Source organism: Astatotilapia calliptera, chromosome 22, assembly GCF_964374335.1.
Source record: "Astatotilapia calliptera chromosome 22, fAstCal68.1, whole genome shotgun sequence".
Taxonomy (NCBI): Eukaryota; Metazoa; Chordata; class Actinopteri; order Cichliformes; family Cichlidae; genus Astatotilapia; species Astatotilapia calliptera.
The window spans coordinates 1,637,158-1,653,080 of NC_137442.1; the positions used below are offsets into that span (position 1 = coordinate 1,637,158).

Sequence of the window (15,923 nt, forward strand, 5' to 3'; positions counted from 1 at the left end):
GAAGATCATTTGTAACCTTCACTAAAGCTGTTTCTGTGCTGTGCTGAGCTCTGAAACCTGACTGAAACTCTTCAAATAAACCTCTGCAGATGATCTGTTAGCTGTTTGACAACTACTCTTTCAAGGATGTTTGATATAAAGGAAGGTTGGAGATTGGCCTATAATTAGCTAAGACTGCTGGGTCTAGAGATGCTTTTTGAGTAAAGGTTTAACTACAGCCAGCTTGAAGGCCTGTGGTACATAGCCGATCATTAGAGATAGGTTGATCATATTTAAGATTGGAGCATTAATTAATGGCAGGACTTCTTTGAGCAGTTTTGTAGGAATTGAGGAAGTAATCACTGAAGTTAACTGAGAAAGATGAACTCTGTGTTTCTAACAGGTGGACCTTCTGCTGTGGTTCCCACTCCAAGTAAAAGTAAGTGCTTCATTTCTCTTCTCTAGATCTGAGCTCTCTCTGCACACACACACTGATCAGCTATAGCATTACAACCACCAGCTTAAATCTAATCTTTCCACACACAGCATCTGGACAGTGTTCACAGTGCTTTATCAGGTATTGTGTGGAGAACGTTGAAGTGAAAAATGAGTTTAATCTGTGTTTGATTGAGGCTGTAACACAACAACATGTGACTGAGAGTACGCTGAGCTCATTGTCATGTTCAAGAAGCCAGTTTGAGATAATCTGAGCTTTGTGACATGGTGTGTTATCCTGCTGGAAGCAGCCATCAGAGGGTGAAACACTGTGGTGATAAAGGGATGGACATGCTCAGTAACAACACTGAGCAGGCTGCGCTGTTTCAGCCGTGCTGAGTTGGGACTAAGAGGCCCAAAAATATCCCCAAACATCAAAGCAGCAGCCTGAAGCTCAGATATAAACCAGGATGGATTCATGGATTCATGTTTGTGCTAAAATGAAGTCGTGTGTTTCAAATCTTTCTTTAACTCTGTGGTTTTAAGCCGGTCGACCTTCTGTTGGTCTTGATCCTCCAACAAGTACGTTTCTCTGCTCTACATGTGATCTCTCTCCTCTCTCTGTACTGATGGATGGATGGATGGATGGATGGATGGATGGATGATGGACGGATGGATGATGGATGGATGATGGATGGATGGATGGATGGATGGATGGATGATTGACAGATGGATGATGGATGGATGATGGATGGATGGATGGATGGATGGATGGATGGATGGACAAATGGATGATGGATGGATGGATGGATGGATGGATGGATGGATGGATGATGGACAGATGGATGGATGGATGGATGGATGGATGATGGACGGATGGATGATGGATGGATGGATGGATGGATGGATGGATGATGGACAAATGGATGATGGATGGATGATGGACAGATGGATGGATGATGGACAGATGGATGGATGGATGGATGGATGGATGGATGGTGGATGGATGGATGATGGACAGATGGATGGATGACGGATGGATGATGGATGGATGACGGATGGATGATGGATGGATGGATGGATGGATGGATGATGGACAAATGGATGATGGATGGATGGATGGATGATGGACGGATGGATGATGGATGGATGGATGGATGGATGGATGATGGACAAATGGATGATGGACAAATGGATGATGGATGGATGGATGGATGGATGGATGGATGGATGGATGATGGACAAATGGATGATGGATGGATGGATGGATGATGGACAGATGGATGGATGGATGGATGGATGGATGGATGGATGATGGACAGATGGATGATGGATGGATGGATGGATGGATGATGGACAGATGGATGATGGATGGATGGATGGATGGATGGTGGATGGATGGATGGATGGATGGATGGATGGATGATGTATGTATGGATGGATGGATGGATGGATGGATGATTTTATGATGGATGGATGATGGATGGATGATGGAGGATGGATGATGGATGGAGGATGGATGATGGATGGAGGATGGATGATGGATGGACGGATGGATGATGGATGGATGATGGATGGATGGATGGATGGATGGATGATGGACGGATGGATGATGGATGGATGGATGATGGACGGATGGATGGATGGATGATGGATGGATGGATGATGGATGGATGGATGGATGGATGATGGATGGATGATGGATGGATGATGGACGGATGGATGGATGAAGGATGGATGATGGATGGATGGATGGATGGATGATGGATGGATGATGGACGGATGGATGGATGATGGATGGATGATGGACGGATGGATGGATGATGGATGGATGATGGATGGATGGATGGCTGATGGATGGATGGATGGATGGATGGATGGATGGATGGATGGACAGATGGATGATGGATGGATGGATGGATGGATGATGGACAGATGGATGATGGATGGATGGATGGATGGATGGATGATGTATGTATGGATGGATGGATGGATGGATGGATGGATGGATGATTTTATGATGGATGGATGATGGAGGATGGATGATGGATGGAGGATGGATGATGGATGGATGGATGGATGGATGGATGGATGGATGATGGATGGATGGATGATGGATGGATGATGGACGGATGGATGATGGACAGATGATGGATCCTTCTGACTTTCACTTGTCCACCATCGTCCATATTTTTGGATAATACCTTTGTAAATCATTGCGATGGAGTGTGAGAGATCTGATTAAGCTCATTTTGTAACTGTATGTTTTAACTGTGTGGTTTTTAACAGGTGGACTTTAGTTAAGTTAATGTCCTCCAGAGCAGCTGCTCTTTAACAAATGTAGCACACAGAGGTTTAAAGAGACAGAAAAACTGAATGGATGTAATCATTGTTTATCAGGGACTGACTAAAATACCAAAGAGCAAAGCTTCCTGATTCATAGTGGATGTAAATATTCAGATGGTTTTTCTCAGCTGGCTGGAATAAAAACATTTCCTCCTGTGTGACTTTCAGACACTCACTCCCTCCATTACATCTACACGGCGCTCTCCAAACCTGTCGGCCTCCCGGGCATCCACGAGTTCACAGCCATGGGTTTGCTGGACGGCAGGATGATCGACTACTTTGACAGCGAGAATCAGGCAAAAGTTCCCAGACAGGAGTGGATGAGAGAGCGTTTACCTGCTGATTACTGGGATAAAGGCACACAGTCCCGCAAGAGCAAGCAGCAGTGGTTCAAGGTCAACATCGGCATCCTGATGGAGCGAATGAGGCAGAATGACTCAGGTCAGACCCTCGAAAGCTGAAGGACCTGCATGACATCAACAAAATAACATTTTAATTGAAAAATGCTTCCATTTGAGATCAGGTTCCTCAGGTCAGGAACAAGTTGTTCCTGCTTCCTCATCTCGTCTCCTCTGAATTTTCATTTCCTTGTCCTTTGTTTGTTCTTCCTTATTTCACCCTCCTGCTTCCAGACCTCCACGTTCTTCAGTGGATGCACGGCTGTGAGGGTCAGACGCAGCCTGACGGCACGCTCAGGTTTGTCCGAGGCGTGGACATGTATGCCTACGATGGAAACGACTTCCTGTCCTTCGATGATAAAAACGGAGTCTGGGTCGCTCCGATTCCGGAGGCAGAAGCCACCAAGAGGAAGTGGGACGGCGTCCAGGTGCTGAAAGAGTACACCAAGGGATACCTGGAGAACGAGTGCATCGATTGGCTGAGCAAGTTCTTGAATTATGAACAACAGCAGCCACGAAACACCTGTATGTATGACATCTAGTTTCTGTATTTTGATATTTATTCTTATTAGACTTCATAGACGAGGCTTTGTGTGTGATTATGGTTCAATAACATTCAGAAATCCAAGAACCTTCAGTTAAACTTCCAACTTTTCTAAGTTCAGGTCAAATAAATGTAAAAAGCTTAAAGTTTCCTGTGAGTTAAATGTTTCCTCCTTTATTTGGACACAACAGTCTCATGATGGCAGCAGTAATGCAGATTTACAGCTCAATAACTGTCGTTGTACTACCTCGCTGCGCCCTCCCCCCACACGGCAGGTGTTCACCTACAGAAACACCTGGTGGATAACAAAGTCACAGAGACGAGATAAACGAGCTCAGTGACGTTCAGCTCCAGATGTGAGACTACAGATGTGAAAGCATTTTGTGTGGAAGCCACAAACTAAACGTCAGCGTGCGACACGTCTGCCACAGCTGTGCTCAGTCGTTAGGGGTGATCAAAGAAACCTGAATGGTTCCTGTTTGCAGTGATAGCTGAGGAGATACACACCTCTTTACATTTCCTCCTCCAGCTCCACCCGAGGTGTCCCTGTATGCAAAGACCTCCAGAGTGGATGCAGACGTGGTGCTGACCTGCCTCGCCACAGGCTTCTACCCAGCAGACGTCGTCCTGAGGATGAAAAAGAATGAGAGCGTCCTGACTGCAGACGACGGCCTGATCAGCTCAGGAGTTCTTCCCAATGAAGACCACACCTTCCAGAGGAGAGACCGTGTGGAGGTTTTAAGGTCTGACCTGTCTGCGTTCAGCTGTGAAGTCGTTCATGAGGCATCTGCTGTGAGCGTCACCAGAGTTTGGGGTGAGAAACTTTATTTTTGTCATTTTTCAGACTTTTCTGTTTTCATTTCCTTAGACCTGTGTTTGAATTCAGAAGTGGTTATTAGTATATTCATGTCCTAGGAGTCACTGTGTGGAATTGTACATAATTTTTCCGTAAGTAGGAGTTTGGTGGCTCTGAGTGAAACTTTACATGTAGCCCCAGGCCACCAAATCACACACTGCTAACATATGGATGAAGATGAACACATACTCACAAACCAGAAATTGGCAAATGAATTACATTTTATTTTTATTTCAAAATGTTTATTAAGAATATTTAAATTATGAGCAGTTCAGATAAAAAGAGAAATATTTAAAATGGGAAATGTTTGTGTGAACAAGACAAAACAACACGAGGTCTGACCTGGAAGGTTCGATTGATGTATTTATGCTTGATATGTTTGAGCAAATATAAAATAATAGATGTTTTTCAAGATGTGTTTACAATAAAGAAAACAGACTGGATTCCAAAATAAATTTTAATTTCATTCATTCAAATATTTGATGTTGTTCGGTGTCGTTTAACTCTGTGTTTCTAACAGGTGGACCTTCTGTTGTTGTTCATCCAACAAGTAAGTGTCTCTGCTCTCGACATGCAGCAGGTAGAATAACCGTTGAACACGCTTACTGAGACTATTTTATTACTTTGTACAAAAGCCTTTGTTGGTGATGACAGCTTGTGTACAGAGAAGGCTGTTTCTACCGTCCTACTTTAAATACTGGAGGAACCAAAGGAAGCCCACAGTCTGACAGCAAAGTGCTCTAATGGGTGATACGGTACCACGAGGGCATTAATAGAAGATCATTTGTAACCTTCACTAAAGCTGTTTCTGTGCTGTGCTGAGCTCTGAAACCTGACTGAAACTCTTCAAATAAACCTCTGCAGATGATCTGTTAGCTGTTTGACAACTACTCTTTCAAGGATGTTTGATATAAAGGAAGGTTGGAGATTGGCCTATAATTAGCTAAGACTGCTGGGTCTAGAGATGCTTTTTGAGTAAAGGTTTAACTACAGCCAGCTTGAAGGCCTGTGGTACATAGCCGATCATTAGAGATAGGTTGATCATATTTAAGATTGGAGCATTAATTAATGGCAGGACTTCTTTGAGCAGTTTTGTAGGAATTGAGGAAGTAATCACTGAAGTTAACTGAGAAAGATGAACTCTGTGTTTCTAACAGGTGGACCTTCTGCTGTGGTTCCCACTCCAAGTAAAAGTAAGTGCTTCATTTCTCTTCTCTAGATCTGAGCTCTCTCTGCACACACACACTGATCAGCTATAGCATTACAACCACCAGCTTAAATCTAATCTTTCCACACACAGCATCTGGACAGTGTTCACAGTGCTTTATCAGGTATTGTGTGGAGAACGTTGAAGTGAAAAATGAGTTTAATCTGTGTTTGATTGAGGCTGTAACACAACAACATGTGACTGAGAGTACGCTGAGCTCATTGTCATGTTCAAGAAGCCAGTTTGAGATAATCTGAGCTTTGTGACATGGTGTGTTATCCTGCTGGAAGCAGCCATCAGAGGGTGAAACACTGTGGTGATAAAGGGATGGACATGCTCAGTAACAACACTGAGCAGGCTGCGCTGTTTCAGCCGTGCTGAGTTGGGACTAAGAGGCCCAAAAATATCCCCAAACATCAAAGCAGCAGCCTGAAGCTCAGATATAAACCAGGATGGATTCATGGATTCATGTTTGTGCTAAAATGAAGTCGTGTGTTTCAAATCTTTCTTTAACTCTGTGGTTTTAAGCCGGTCGACCTTCTGTTGGTCTTGATCCTCCAACAAGTACGTTTCTCTGCTCTACATGTGATCTCTCTCCTCTCTCTGTACTGATGGATGGATGGATGGATGGATGGATGGATGGATGGATGGATGGATGATGGACGGATGGATGATGGATGGATGATGGATGGATGGATGGATGGATGGATGGATGATTGACAGATGGATGATGGATGGATGATGGATGGATGGATGGATGGATGGATGGACAAATGGATGATGGATGGATGGATGGATGGATGGATGGATGGATGATGGACAGATGGATGGATGGATGGATGGATGATGGACGGATGGATGATGGATGGATGGATGGATGGATGGATGGATGGATGGACAAATGGATGATGGATGGATGGATGGATGGATGGATGGATGATGGACAGATGGATGGATGATGGACAGATGGATGGATGGATGGATGGATGGATGGATGGATGGATGGATGACGGATGGATGATGGATGGATGACGGATGGATGATGGATGGATGGATGGATGGATGGATGATGGACAAATGGATGATGGATGGATGGATGGATGATGGACGGATGGATGATGGATGGATGGATGGATGGATGGATGATGGACAAATGGATGATGGACAAATGGATGATGGATGGATGGATGGATGGATGGATGGATGGATGGATGATGGACAAATGGATGATGGATGGATGGATGGATGATGGACAGATGGATGGATGGATGGATGGATGGATGGATGGATGGATGGATGATGGACAGATGGATGATGGATGGATGGATGGATGGATGATGGACAGATGGATGATGGATGGATGGATGGATGGATGGTGGATGGATGGATGGATGGATGGATGGATGATGTATGTATGTATGGATGGATGGATGGATGGATGATTTTATGATGGATGGATGATGGATGGATGATGGAGGATGGATGATGGATGGAGGATGGATGATGGATGGAGGATGGATGATGGATGGACGGATGGATGATGGATGGATGATGGATGGATGGATGGATGGATGGATGATGGACGGATGGATGATGGATGGATGGATGATGGACGGATGGATGGATGGATGATGGATGGATGGATGATGGATGGATGGATGGATGGATGATGGATGGATGATGGATGGATGATGGACGGATGGATGGATGAAGGATGGATGATGGATGGATGGATGGATGGATGATGGATGGATGATGGACGGATGGATGGATGATGGATGGATGATGGACGGATGGATGGATGATGGATGGATGATGGATGGATGGATGGCTGATGGATGGATGGATGGATGGATGGATGGATGGATGATGGACAGATGGATGATGGATGGATGGATGGATGGATGATGGACAGATGGATGATGGATGGATGGATGGATGGATGGATGGATGATGTATGTATGGATGGATGGATGGATGGATGGATGGATGATTTTATGATGGATGGATGATGGAGGATGGATGATGGATGGAGGATGGATGATGGATGGATGGATGGATGGATGGATGGATGGATGATGGATGGATGGATGATGGATGGATGATGGACGGATGGATGATGGACAGATGATGGATCCTTCTGACTTTCACTTGTCCACCATCGTCCATATTTTTGGATAATACCTTTGTAAATCATTGCGATGGAGTGTGAGAGATCTGATTAAGCTCATTTTGTAACTGTATGTTTTAACTGTGTGGTTTTTAACAGGTGGACTTTAGTTAAGTTAATGTCCTCCAGAGCAGCTGCTCTTTAACAAATGTAGCACACAGAGGTTTAAAGAGACAGAAAAACTGAATGGATGTAATCATTGTTTATCAGGGACTGACTAAAATACCAAAGAGCAAAGCTTCCTGATTCATAGTGGATGTAAATATTCAGATGGTTTTTCTCAGCTGGCTGGAATAAAAACATTTCCTCCTGTGTGACTTTCAGACACTCACTCCCTCCATTACATCTACACGGCGCTCTCCAAACCTGTCGGCCTCCCGGGCATCCACGAGTTCACAGCCATGGGTTTGCTGGACGGCAGGATGATCGACTACTTTGACAGCGAGAATCAGGCAAAAGTTCCCAGACAGGAGTGGATGAGAGAGCGTTTACCTGCTGATTACTGGGATAAAGGCACACAGTCCCGCAAGAGCAAGCAGCAGTGGTTCAAGGTCAACATCGGCATCCTGATGGAGCGAATGAGGCAGAATGACTCAGGTCAGACCCTCGAAAGCTGAAGGACCTGCATGACATCAACAAAATAACATTTTAATTGAAAAATGCTTCCATTTGAGATCAGGTTCCTCAGGTCAGGAACAAGTTGTTCCTGCTTCCTCATCTCGTCTCCTCTGAATTTTCATTTCCTTGTCCTTTGTTTGTTCTTCCTTATTTCACCCTCCTGCTTCCAGACCTCCACGTTCTTCAGTGGATGCACGGCTGTGAGGGTCAGACGCAGCCTGACGGCACGCTCAGGTTTGTCCGAGGCGTGGACATGTATGCCTACGATGGAAACGACTTCCTGTCCTTCGATGATAAAAACGGAGTCTGGGTCGCTCCGATTCCGGAGGCAGAAGCCACCAAGAGGAAGTGGGACGGCGTCCAGGTGCTGAAAGAGTACACCAAGGGATACCTGGAGAACGAGTGCATCGATTGGCTGAGCAAGTTCTTGAATTATGAACAACAGCAGCCACGAAACACCTGTATGTATGACATCTAGTTTCTGTATTTTGATATTTATTCTTATTAGACTTCATAGACGAGGCTTTGTGTGTGATTATGGTTCAATAACATTCAGAAATCCAAGAACCTTCAGTTAAACTTCCAACTTTTCTAAGTTCAGGTCAAATAAATGTAAAAAGCTTAAAGTTTCCTGTGAGTTAAATGTTTCCTCCTTTATTTGGACACAACAGTCTCATGATGGCAGCAGTAATGCAGATTTACAGCTCAATAACTGTCGTTGTACTACCTCGCTGCGCCCTCCCCCCACACGGCAGGTGTTCACCTACAGAAACACCTGGTGGATAACAAAGTCACAGAGACGAGATAAACGAGCTCAGTGACGTTCAGCTCCAGATGTGAGACTACAGATGTGAAAGCATTTTGTGTGGAAGCCACAAACTAAACGTCAGCGTGCGACACGTCTGCCACAGCTGTGCTCAGTCGTTAGGGGTGATCAAAGAAACCTGAATGGTTCCTGTTTGCAGTGATAGCTGAGGAGATACACACCTCTTTACATTTCCTCCTCCAGCTCCACCCGAGGTGTCCCTGTATGCAAAGACCTCCAGAGTGGATGCAGACGTGGTGCTGACCTGCCTCGCCACAGGCTTCTACCCAGCAGACGTCGTCCTGAGGATGAAAAAGAATGAGAGCGTCCTGACTGCAGACGACGGCCTGATCAGCTCAGGAGTTCTTCCCAATGAAGACCACACCTTCCAGAGGAGAGACCGTGTGGAGGTTTTAAGGTCTGACCTGTCTGCGTTCAGCTGTGAAGTCGTTCATGAGGCATCTGCTGTGAGCGTCACCAGAGTTTGGGGTGAGAAACTTTATTTTTGTCATTTTTCAGACTTTTCTGTTTTCATTTCCTTAGACCTGTGTTTGAATTCAGAAGTGGTTATTAGTATATTCATGTCCTAGGAGTCACTGTGTGGAATTGTACATAATTTTTCCGTAAGTAGGAGTTTGGTGGCTCTGAGTGAAACTTTACATGTAGCCCCAGGCCACCAAATCACACACTGCTAACATATGGATGAAGATGAACACATACTCACAAACCAGAAATTGGCAAATGAATTACATTTTATTTTTATTTCAAAATGTTTATTAAGAATATTTAAATTATGAGCAGTTCAGATAAAAAGAGAAATATTTAAAATGGGAAATGTTTGTGTGAACAAGACAAAACAACACGAGGTCTGACCTGGAAGGTTCGATTGATGTATTTATGCTTGATATGTTTGAGCAAATATAAAATAATAGATGTTTTTCAAGATGTGTTTACAATAAAGAAAACAGACTGGATTCCAAAATAAATTTTAATTTCATTCATTCAAATATTTGATGTTGTTCGGTGTCGTTTAACTCTGTGTTTCTAACAGGTGGACCTTCTGTTGTTGTTCATCCAACAAGTAAGTGTCTCTGCTCTCGACATGCAGCAGGTAGAATAACCGTTGAACACGCTTACTGAGACTATTTTATTACTTTGTACAAAAGCCTTTGTTGGTGATGACAGCTTGTGTACAGAGAAGGCTGTTTCTACCGTCCTACTTTAAATACTGGAGGAACCAAAGGAAGCCCACAGTCTGACAGCAAAGTGCTCTAATGGGTGATACGGTACCACGAGGGCATTAATAGAAGATCATTTGTAACCTTCACTAAAGCTGTTTCTGTGCTGTGCTGAGCTCTGAAACCTGACTGAAACTCTTCAAATAAACCTCTGCAGATGATCTGTTAGCTGTTTGACAACTACTCTTTCAAGGATGTTTGATATAAAGGAAGGTTGGAGATTGGCCTATAATTAGCTAAGACTGCTGGGTCTAGAGATGCTTTTTGAGTAAAGGTTTAACTACAGCCAGCTTGAAGGCCTGTGGTACATAGCCGATCATTAGAGATAGGTTGATCATATTTAAGATTGGAGCATTAATTAATGGCAGGACTTCTTTGAGCAGTTTTGTAGGAATTGAGGAAGTAATCACTGAAGTTAACTGAGAAAGATGAACTCTGTGTTTCTAACAGGTGGACCTTCTGCTGTGGTTCCCACTCCAAGTAAAAGTAAGTGCTTCATTTCTCTTCTCTAGATCTGAGCTCTCTCTGCACACACACACTGATCAGCTATAGCATTACAACCACCAGCTTAAATCTAATCTTTCCACACACAGCATCTGGACAGTGTTCACAGTGCTTTATCAGGTATTGTGTGGAGAACGTTGAAGTGAAAAATGAGTTTAATCTGTGTTTGATTGAGGCTGTAACACAACAACATGTGACTGAGAGTACGCTGAGCTCATTGTCATGTTCAAGAAGCCAGTTTGAGATAATCTGAGCTTTGTGACATGGTGTGTTATCCTGCTGGAAGCAGCCATCAGAGGGTGAAACACTGTGGTGATAAAGGGATGGACATGCTCAGTAACAACACTGAGCAGGCTGCGCTGTTTCAGCCGTGCTGAGTTGGGACTAAGAGGCCCAAAAATATCCCCAAACATCAAAGCAGCAGCCTGAAGCTCAGATATAAACCAGGATGGATTCATGGATTCATGTTTGTGCTAAAATGAAGTCGTGTGTTTCAAATCTTTCTTTAACTCTGTGGTTTTAAGCCGGTCGACCTTCTGTTGGTCTTGATCCTCCAACAAGTACGTTTCTCTGCTCTACATGTGATCTCTCTCCTCTCTCTGTACTGATGGATGGATGGATGGATGGATGGATGGATGGATGATGGACGGATGGATGATGGATGGATGATGGATGGATGGATGGATGGATGGATGATTGACAGATGGATGATGGATGGATGATGGATGGATGGATGGATGGATGGATGGATGGATGGACAAATGGATGATGGATGGATGGATGGATGGATGGATGGATGGATGGATGATGGACAGATGGATGGATGGATGGATGGATGGATGATGGACGGATGGATGATGGATGGATGGATGGATGGATGGATGGATGATGGACAAATGGATGATGGATGGATGATGGACAGATGGATGGATGATGGACAGATGGATGGATGGATGGATGGATGGATGGATGGTGGATGGATGGATGATGGACAGATGGATGGATGACGGATGGATGATGGATGGATGACGGATGGATGATGGATGGATGGATGGATGGATGGATGATGGACAAATGGATGATGGATGGATGGATGGATGATGGACGGATGGATGATGGATGGATGGATGGATGGATGGATGATGGACAAATGGATGATGGACAAATGGATGATGGATGGATGGATGGATGGATGGATGGATGGATGGATGATGGACAAATGGATGATGGATGGATGGATGGATGATGGACAGATGGATGGATGGATGGATGGATGGATGGATGGATGATGGACAGATGGATGATGGATGGATGGATGGATGGATGATGGACAGATGGATGATGGATGGATGGATGGATGGATGGTGGATGGATGGATGGATGGATGGATGGATGGATGATGTATGTATGGATGGATGGATGGATGGATGGATGATTTTATGATGGATGGATGATGGATGGATGATGGAGGATGGATGATGGATGGAGGATGGATGATGGATGGAGGATGGATGATGGATGGACGGATGGATGATGGATGGATGATGGATGGATGGATGGATGGATGGATGATGGACGGATGGATGATGGATGGATGGATGATGGACGGATGGATGGATGGATGATGGATGGATGGATGATGGATGGATGGATGGATGGATGATGGATGGATGATGGATGGATGATGGACGGATGGATGGATGAAGGATGGATGATGGATGGATGGATGGATGGATGATGGATGGATGATGGACGGATGGATGGATGATGGATGGATGATGGACGGATGGATGGATGATGGATGGATGATGGATGGATGGATGGCTGATGGATGGATGGATGGATGGATGGATGGATGGATGGATGGACAGATGGATGATGGATGGATGGATGGATGGATGATGGACAGATGGATGATGGATGGATGGATGGATGGATGGATGATGTATGTATGGATGGATGGATGGATGGATGGATGGATGGATGATTTTATGATGGATGGATGATGGAGGATGGATGATGGATGGAGGATGGATGATGGATGGATGGATGGATGGATGGATGGATGGATGATGGATGGATGGATGATGGATGGATGATGGACGGATGGATGATGGACAGATGATGGATCCTTCTGACTTTCACTTGTCCACCATCGTCCATATTTTTGGATAATACCTTTGTAAATCATTGCGATGGAGTGTGAGAGATCTGATTAAGCTCATTTTGTAACTGTATGTTTTAACTGTGTGGTTTTTAACAGGTGGACTTTAGTTAAGTTAATGTCCTCCAGAGCAGCTGCTCTTTAACAAATGTAGCACACAGAGGTTTAAAGAGACAGAAAAACTGAATGGATGTAATCATTGTTTATCAGGGACTGACTAAAATACCAAAGAGCAAAGCTTCCTGATTCATAGTGGATGTAAATATTCAGATGGTTTTTCTCAGCTGGCTGGAATAAAAACATTTCCTCCTGTGTGACTTTCAGACACTCACTCCCTCCATTACATCTACACGGCGCTCTCCAAACCTGTCGGCCTCCCGGGCATCCACGAGTTCACAGCCATGGGTTTGCTGGACGGCAGGATGATCGACTACTTTGACAGCGAGAATCAGGCAAAAGTTCCCAGACAGGAGTGGATGAGAGAGCGTTTACCTGCTGATTACTGGGATAAAGGCACACAGTCCCGCAAGAGCAAGCAGCAGTGGTTCAAGGTCAACATCGGCATCCTGATGGAGCGAATGAGGCAGAATGACTCAGGTCAGACCCTCGAAAGCTGAAGGACCTGCATGACATCAACAAAATAACATTTTAATTGAAAAATGCTTCCATTTGAGATCAGGTTCCTCAGGTCAGGAACAAGTTGTTCCTGCTTCCTCATCTCGTCTCCTCTGAATTTTCATTTCCTTGTCCTTTGTTTGTTCTTCCTTATTTCACCCTCCTGCTTCCAGACCTCCACGTTCTTCAGTGGATGCACGGCTGTGAGGGTCAGACGCAGCCTGACGGCACGCTCAGGTTTGTCCGAGGCGTGGACATGTATGCCTACGATGGAAACGACTTCCTGTCCTTCGATGATAAAAACGGAGTCTGGGTCGCTCCGATTCCGGAGGCAGAAGCCACCAAGAGGAAGTGGGACGGCGTCCAGGTGCTGAAAGAGTACACCAAGGGATACCTGGAGAACGAGTGCATCGATTGGCTGAGCAAGTTCTTGAATTATGAACAACAGCAGCCACGAAACACCTGTATGTATGACATCTAGTTTCTGTATTTTGATATTTATTCTTATTAGACTTCATAGACGAGGCTTTGTGTGTGATTATGGTTCAATAACATTCAGAAATCCAAGAACCTTCAGTTAAACTTCCAACTTTTCTAAGTTCAGGTCAAATAAATGTAAAAAGCTTAAAGTTTCCTGTGAGTTAAATGTTTCCTCCTTTATTTGGACACAACAGTCTCATGATGGCAGCAGTAATGCAGATTTACAGCTCAATAACTGTCGTTGTACTACCTCGCTGCGCCCTCCCCCCACACGGCAGGTGTTCACCTACAGAAACACCTGGTGGATAACAAAGTCACAGAGACGAGATAAACGAGCTCAGTGACGTTCAGCTCCAGATGTGAGACTACAGATGTGAAAGCATTTTGTGTGGAAGCCACAAACTAAACGTCAGCGTGCGACACGTCTGCCACAGCTGTGCTCAGTCGTTAGGGGTGATCAAAGAAACCTGAATGGTTCCTGTTTGCAGTGATAGCTGAGGAGATACACACCTCTTTACATTTCCTCCTCCAGCTCCACCCGAGGTGTCCCTGTATGCAAAGACCTCCAGAGTGGATGCAGACGTGGTGCTGACCTGCCTCGCCACAGGCTTCTACCCAGCAGACGTCGTCCTGAGGATGAAAAAGAATGAGAGCGTCCTGACTGCAGACGACGGCCTGATCAGCTCAGGAGTTCTTCCCAATGAAGACCACACCTTCCAGAGGAGAGACCGTGTGGAGGTTTTAAGGTCTGACCTGTCTGCGTTCAGCTGTGAAGTCGTTCATGAGGCATCTGCTGTGAGCGTCACCAGAGTTTGGGGTGAGAAACTTTATTTTTGTCATTTTTCAGACTTTTCTGTTTTCATTTCCTTAGACCTGTGTTTGAATTCAGAAGTGGTTATTAGTATATTCATGTCCTAGGAGTCACTGTGTGGAATTGTACATAATTTTTCCGTAAGTAGGAGTTTGGTGGCTCTGAGTGAAACTTTACATGTAGCCCCAGGCCACCAAATCACACACTGCTAACATATGGATGAAGATGAACACATACTCACAAACCAGAAATTGGCAAATGAATTACATTTTATTTTTATTTCAAAATGTTTATTAAGAATATTTAAATTATGAGCAGTTCAGATAAAAAGAGAAATATTTAAAATGGGAAATGTTTGTGTGAACAAGACAAAACAACACGAGGTCTGACCTGGAAGGTTCGATTGATGTATTTATGCTTGATATGTTTGAGCAAATATAAAATAATAGATGTTTTTCAAGATGTGTTTACAATAAAGAAAACAGACTGGATTCCAAAATAAATTTTAATTTCATTCATTCAAATATTTGATGTTGTTCGGTGTCGTTTAACTCTGTGTTTCTAACAGGTGGACCTTCTGTTGTTGTTCATCCAACAAGTAAGTGTCTCTGCTCTCGACATGCAGCAGGTAGAATAACCGTTGAACACGCTTACTGAGACTATTTTATTACTTTGTACAAAAGCCTTTGTTGGTGATGACAGCTTGTGTACAGAGAAGGCTGTTTCTACCGTCCTACTTTAAATACTGGAGGA

At 44.3% G+C, this 15,923-nt stretch overlaps 1 protein-coding gene across 15 annotated transcripts in view; it reads left to right on the forward strand.

Annotated features, from left to right (window-relative positions):
• The window catches only part of LOC113014344 (uncharacterized), a 90,961-nt gene that overhangs the window by 24,985 nt on the left and 50,053 nt on the right, over window positions 1-15,923 (forward strand). For 12 of the 15 annotated variants that reach the window (XR_013904868.1, XR_013904867.1, XR_013904869.1 and 9 more), the window contains 18 exons: window positions 383-418; window positions 964-996; window positions 2,929-3,201; window positions 3,393-3,683; window positions 4,232-4,516; window positions 5,079-5,108; window positions 5,716-5,751; window positions 6,297-6,329; window positions 8,260-8,532; window positions 8,724-9,014; window positions 9,563-9,847; window positions 10,410-10,439; window positions 11,047-11,082; window positions 11,628-11,660; window positions 13,589-13,861; window positions 14,053-14,343; window positions 14,892-15,176; window positions 15,739-15,768. Coding sequence is in view for 3 of the 15 variants with exons in the window: in XM_080296707.1 (XP_080152833.1) it covers window positions 383-418; window positions 964-996; window positions 2,929-3,201; window positions 3,393-3,683; window positions 4,232-4,516; window positions 5,079-5,108; window positions 5,716-5,751; window positions 6,297-6,329; window positions 8,260-8,532; window positions 8,724-9,014; window positions 9,563-9,847; window positions 10,410-10,439; window positions 11,047-11,082; window positions 11,628-11,660; window positions 13,589-13,861; window positions 14,053-14,343; window positions 14,892-15,176; window positions 15,739-15,768 (2,844 nt within the window). In the remaining 12 variants the exon portion in view is untranslated. The remainder of the gene's footprint in view (window positions 1-382; window positions 419-963; window positions 997-2,928; window positions 3,202-3,392; window positions 3,684-4,231; window positions 4,517-5,078; window positions 5,109-5,715; window positions 5,752-6,296; window positions 6,330-8,259; window positions 8,533-8,723; window positions 9,015-9,562; window positions 9,848-10,409; window positions 10,440-11,046; window positions 11,083-11,627; window positions 11,661-13,588; window positions 13,862-14,052; window positions 14,344-14,891; window positions 15,177-15,738; window positions 15,769-15,923) is intronic. The other 3 variants (XR_013904864.1, XR_013904863.1, XR_013904862.1) reach the window with 3 other exon arrangements.